General features: G+C 45.0%; 1 protein-coding gene across 1 annotated transcript; it reads left to right on the top strand.

Moving 5' to 3' along the window:
- The first annotated feature begins 974 nt into the window (after positions 1–974).
- On the top strand, positions 975–5,679 carry LOC108047508 (centrosomal and chromosomal factor). Its single transcript, XM_017127706.2, has 2 exons — positions 975–2,830; positions 4,806–5,679. Exons 1-2 carry the CDS (start codon positions 2,080–2,082, stop codon positions 5,645–5,647), a joined length of 1,593 nt encoding a protein of 530 aa, XP_016983195.1. The 5' UTR covers positions 975–2,079; the 3' UTR covers positions 5,648–5,679.
- Positions 5,680–6,000: the final 321 nt, after the last annotated feature.

Raw genomic sequence — 6,000 nt, 5'->3', positions numbered from 1 at the left:
GGGAAAAAAACGACGCCAACGGCGGCTGCTGCTATGGCAACGACCTTCCTTATTTATTACAATGTGTGTAATTCCGTCTGCCTCTGCCGCTCTCTCTCTCGCTTGCTCTCGCTCTCGGAATGTGTGTGTGAGAGAGAGAGGGCGCGAGAGATAGTGCCCTTTCCCGACTTAAATTGCCCACTTTTTAGTGCAGAAATGTTTAATATCGCTGTCTGTTTGAGTTTTTGTTATTCTTTTTTTTAGCTGCAGAAAAGTCTCTCAGTGCGCAGTTTAGGTTTTTGTATTCAAAAATTGGGGAGGTTCTTAGGGGTTTTTGGGGATTTTTGTTATATTTAGAACTAGGTGTGTTTTGGGATGCATTACAGAGATTGTATGTACATAGTTTGAGTTTAAGCATTTAAAAAGCATTAGCTATTTGGGTATCTACTTCACACACTTAAACTAAACCTTTTCCGGGTATTTCTTGAAAGAACCCCACCTATTTAACGTTCCGTTGATGGAATTATTTTATTTCCAGTTTAAGAGCGACTCAATTAGCTCTCAACTCGCTGTTAACCCCTTTAGGCCCCATCTGCTTTTACGAGCCCATAAAGCTGCTCCCAAAAAAGCGTTTGCCGTAAAAAATTAAAGCAGGGCAAAAAAGTATTACAAAATAATGCGCGCTCAGTGTCTCTCGCTCTCTCACTCTCTCTTGCTCTCTGTCTCGCCCAAACAGTTGTAAAGATGGCCGCCGTGTAGTAACATGGCTGAATGTGTACCACACACACGAACACACAGCCAAACAGAGAGAGCGGCCATATGCTGCCATTGAATGCAATTGGCTCTTACGCTCGCGTTTTGAAAGTGTGTGCGTGCTGAATACGTCACGGAACATCAGCTGTGCCGAACAGCAGGTAGGCGTCGGCAGAAGGGCGGCAGCGCAGCCACTGCGCGGCGACTGCGGGCTTGGAGGCCAACTCGTCTTTTTCCTCTTCAGCCAGTTCAGTCGCTTCAAAGAGCCCGAATCGAGCGGACACAACAAAGATATATAGTGCGCTACAAAAGACATTACTCCAGTAATAGGGAGATACTAAGAGTTATTGTCGCGTGAAAAGTGAACAGGCTGTTGAAAAACCAAAAACAGAAACAACTGTGGCAAATTGTGATATCAAAAGTGAGCGAATCGGCCCAGACAAACAACAAAAACAAAGCCTAAACACAGGCGTCTGGCAAACAGCTGTTTTTCGTGTGCTCTCTCACCCCCTACGCGCTCTCCCGCTCTCCGTATTCAGCAAACGCGCTCTCTCTCAGCTGCGCTCACAAACGTCGGCAGAGGCTGGGCAGAGAAAAAATAGGCAGCAGCGTTAGCCAAATAGTTTCTCGTTTCCGAGTCAGATCGCGTTTTTCTTCGGAGTGGACGAGACGTGACGTTCGTTCGGCAGTTCTATTGCATCGCGCATAGAACTAACAAGTTTCCTACTCCGCGAACTCACTCCCGCGAGAACAGAACCGAATGAAAAGAAAAGAGAGACAAGAGGAGGAAAGCAACGGTTAAGTTAGGCCAGCGAAAACGGGCAAAAAGACTGAAAAACACACGTGGATTGTTCACTCACACCTCCCCCAAACCACTCACCCACAGCAGCTCCAACTGTTCGCTGCATTTATGTAAAACCAAACAAAGACTGATTAAAACGCTAAATAAATATATACAATAAACGTAACGAAACAAAGTTAAACACGCGAACAGCAGCTAAATATTATACGGGTTAAAGCGAATTCCAAAGCAAAGCAAACACATATGGATTAAGGTTCCTCCTATCTCAAATTAAACAAAAAAACAAATCGAAAAAGAAATAACCAACACACACTCACACACTCACGGATTACCTGCAGCGACAATTTACCGTTAGCCGCTCTTTTTGGATTACCAGTGCCAATAAAAACCACAAAAGTGAATTTTTTCGAAAGTGAAGAAAGCGAAAATAACGCCCGCAAAATGCTAAAAATCTAAAACAAAAGTAAACAAGCAACCAAAAGCGAATTCTGTGTTATCGAAACGAGAGCAAAAGCTAAAAGGAGCCAATAAAAAATAAAACAGCGATGACGATGGCCGCCTGTTATGCCAACTACGACATGTCGTCCCTGTCGCACGGCATGTCGGCTCTGTCTGCCCTGCAGCAGCAACAGCAGCACAGCCAGGCGCAGCAGCAACACAGCCAGACGCAGCAGCAGCAGCAGCAGCATCATCACCAGCAGCAGCAGCAACACATGTACCATGTTGTCAACAACAGACAACAACAACAGCAGCAGCAGCAACAACAGCAGCAGCAGCAACAGCAGCAGCAGCAACAGACGCCCAGCAGCAGCAACAACAGCAACACAGCGCCCGCTCCCTCGCCCCAAAAGGACTACAGCATCCCGCTCCACGTCGACTGCAGCGTGGAGTACGAGCTGCCCAACCAGCCAAAGCCTCCGGCGGGCCAAAGAGTGGAGCCGCTGCTGATGATCCACCCGTGCTACTTCCGCAAGATGGAGTCGCAGCGACGCAGTCCGTTCGTGAACAACATGCACGCGACGGCGAGGGCGGTCAGCAGCAGTTCACTAAGCAGTGGAGCGGCCCTGGGCGGGGGCGGAAGCGGTACGGCTGTGGCCACGGCGCCTAGCAGCAGTGCCGCTCGGCGGGGAGCTCGGGTGGCCACCAACGCCCAGCAACAGCAGCAGCAGCAACAGCAGCAGCAACAACGTTACCAGCAACAGCAGCAACAACTGCGGCAGCAGCACCAGCAAATGTCGCAGATGTCGCAGCAAGCCCACTATCCCCAGCAACGGTCTAGTCTGGAACAGCAAATCGGTAAGTTGAAACATTCATTGTGTCTCGCGGTATTTGTTCCTCCCTCTGCAACAGAATGAAGTGAATTTTAAATTCCAAAATGTATAAATGAAAGGAATCTTAAGACAAGTTAGAAATTAACAAATATATCCTAACTATAAGGCGGATGTGTCTAACTAGTATCTGTTGTAACAGTGCTTGATTTTGAAAAGTGGTCCCCGTTCAATTTCATCTTTCCATTTCTTCCACTGCGCAAATCCAATTCAATGGCCCTAATTCGTTCACTATACTTCGAATAGTCCAATTTATGGCCTTAAAACATAATTTCGGATATTATGCGTTCAAAGCAGACCGATTTTCAAATGTGTTATGTCAAATATGTGTCACAACTTAAAGGCTAAACTTATTTTTGTCCGTCAAAAAAGAAAGCGCTTTTTCAAAAACGTTAACATTTTTGGACGCACATAAAAAATAGTGCCACGAGTGTGGATATTACAATGCCAGTTTTTGAGACCTAATAAGTAATAAAATGTTTCCAAAAAACAAATCAAACCACCCACGGAACCAAAATATTCGTAGAAAATTGTCCAGAAAAAATTGGTTGACCAAATTTGATATGATTTGATATCTTAAAATTGTTGGTTGTTCGCAGCATCTGATTAGGGATTTTTATTTTGTCATTTGCAATCGAAATCTCTTGTTAAAATTGACATTTGCCTTGTTGGATACATCGTAATGGCTGAAATAAGAGTAAAAGTCAAAGCATTACCCCCTTAAAATATACGAACTCTTTAAGACATATACTTAATTGTCCTGGCGACTCATAATAATTCTAGGTAATTTTTGTTAGCCTTACTGTTAGTTTTTCTGATTTTTGTTAGCCTTACTGTTAGTTTTTCTGATTTTGTTTATTTTTCATTTATAAATCATAATAAAGAACAGCTGTTTTTAAACTTATAGAGTCAAGAGTAAATGGTCAGTCTGCTTGAATTCGTTAAATCAGGATTTATTCTAACTTCATCCCAAAACTCTTCAATTTGATTATTCTAAACAAAAATTATAGTAAACATGGTAATAGCTAATTTTGGTAGGGGAATTTTGAATTAGTTTACCTTAAATCTGAACTGAATTTCTGAAAAAAAGTCAATTTCCGTCGGTTTTGCCTGTCTATTTCAGAACGATTTACTCGCTAGTTTTAAAGCTAGTATTAAAACCTTGTATGTCATACGTTTACATTGGCTGAAGTATATCAGGTTACCCATGGGAAAATACCATTTTTTTTTGTTTAAACACATTTGCGTATTTTAATGTTTAACCCTCTTTAAAAAAAAATGTTTTTATTGCTTTAATGCTACCTGAGGTTAGTTGGCAAATATAATAAAAAGAACCTTTGCTATAAAAATGTGGCCTCCCATAGCAAAAGTGTTTTACAATGCTAGTTTCGACAATAGTTTTCTTTTAATGGGTTTATTGGTTCGCTCAAACGTGACCCAAAAAAAGGGTTTTAAATCATCCCTAGTATTACAACATTCAACTGTTCAGAATTTTATTTAAAAATTTACAATAAATCCATCGAATTTGTTTTGAAACAAAACAAAATGGTTTAAAAAAGATTATTTTTTGAACATTATTATATCAAAATACTCAATTCAGTTTCCACACCGGGAATCAAAGAAGGAAAAATTTGTCATTTAGAAGTATAAAATTAAATAAAACCGAGAAAGAAAGTTGACTTTGCAGATATAAGACCTACACTACGTACACTAATAAAATAAGAAAGGACGTCAGCTCTGACATGCTATTTTGCTGCAAAATGCTGGTAGTAATTTTGGACAGATCATAAGACAGATCTTAGAAAGCTAAGCTGCGGGGGATGGCTTGCTAGTATTTGATAAAAGGTTTATCAATTTCAAACCATGTTTATCTGGGATTAAGCTAACCTTATTTGCACAATATTTTTATGTCTCCTAATCAATTGAAATTATCTTTCTTGCAGGAATGTGTCCCCAGCAACAGTCTAGTCTGGAGCATGTACGCCGACAACATCAGCAGCAACAGCAGCAACGTGCCAGCACCAACCAAAGCCAACGTCAAAGCCAAAGTCAGAGCCACGCAGCCAACTCGGCGGCGGCAGCGGCAGCGGTACAGGCCCAGGCCCAAGCCTCGATAGCCGCCGCGGCCGCCGGTCAGTGGGATCAGCTGGCCGCGGCGCTGGCCGCCCGCACCGCCCTCACGCCCCACCACATCCTGCACCCCCACGGCCACTACGCGGCCAAGGGCAGTGGCGCTGGGGGCGGAAGTGGCAAGCGGGACGCCATGATCTCCGGCAGCAACTACGGTCAGACGGCGGTCGCCTCGGGGAAGCTGCAACAGCAGCAACAGCAACAGCAACAGTCGCAGGTGCAACAGCACCAGCAACAGCAACACTGCCTGCCTCCGCCGCCCTGGGACGCGACGTCCATGCTGATGGACCGCGCGCCGATGGCCACAGTTCCTAGCAATTATCAGGCCGGCCCTGACACCAATCCCATGCGCCTCTACTCGGCCACGCCCACCTCCGGAGCGGCCACGGGTGGATCGGCGTCGGTGGGCGGAGGAGGGGGCGGGGCGGTGTGCGGCACGGGGGCGACGGGAGCGGTAACCACGGCCACGGACAAACTGAGCGGCAAGTACCGGCAGTACTTGCGGTCCCAGCGGATGCATCCGTACGCGGCGGCCGCCTCGCTCAACCTGGCAGCCGCCGCCGCTGCCGCTGGACAGACGTCGTTCGTGCCGTTCAGCTCGGCGGCCACGCCCACATTCCAGCACCTGCCGCAGATCTCCTGCTACAACGTGTGATGCAGCAGCAAGGACAACGGCAACAGCAGCAGCAGCAGCAGTAGCAAAAGCAACAGCAACAGAAGCAACATGCAACTTGCAACACATGAGACAGGCGCCTACCAAGTACGCGTCGATGAAATAGCCGCCTCAAGGAATAACCAATAGATCCTCCCCCCTTAAATAGTACTATATATACACACCCCCTCAAAGCTTTTAGAATCAAAAGTAATTAACTCTACAAAATATTAAGAAATGAAATTAAATTCTGTTTAGCTGCTACGAAAAATTGTTGTCCGAAGGTGAGAAAAGAGGAATCGAGCGATCTTTTTTTCTTTTTTAGTAATGGTAGTAATTGATAAACGATACAAAAA

Source organism: Drosophila rhopaloa, unplaced genomic scaffold (assembly GCF_018152115.1).
Source record: "Drosophila rhopaloa isolate 14029-0021.01 unplaced genomic scaffold, ASM1815211v1 contig_155, whole genome shotgun sequence".
Classification (NCBI taxonomy): Eukaryota; Metazoa; Arthropoda; class Insecta; order Diptera; family Drosophilidae; genus Drosophila; species Drosophila rhopaloa.
This window is presented reverse-complemented; position numbering and strand designations above follow the sequence as displayed.

Bases quoted from the DNA above. Each gene is read 5' to 3' on its own strand.
- LOC108047508 (XM_017127706.2), top strand. From the start codon at position 2,080: ATGACGATGGCCGCCTGTTATGCCAACTACGACATGTCGTCCCTGTCG. The intron at 2,831-4,805 runs GTAAGTTGAAAC...TCTTTCTTGCAG, and splicing joins TAGTCTGGAACAGCAAATCG to GAATGTGTCCCCAGCAACAG.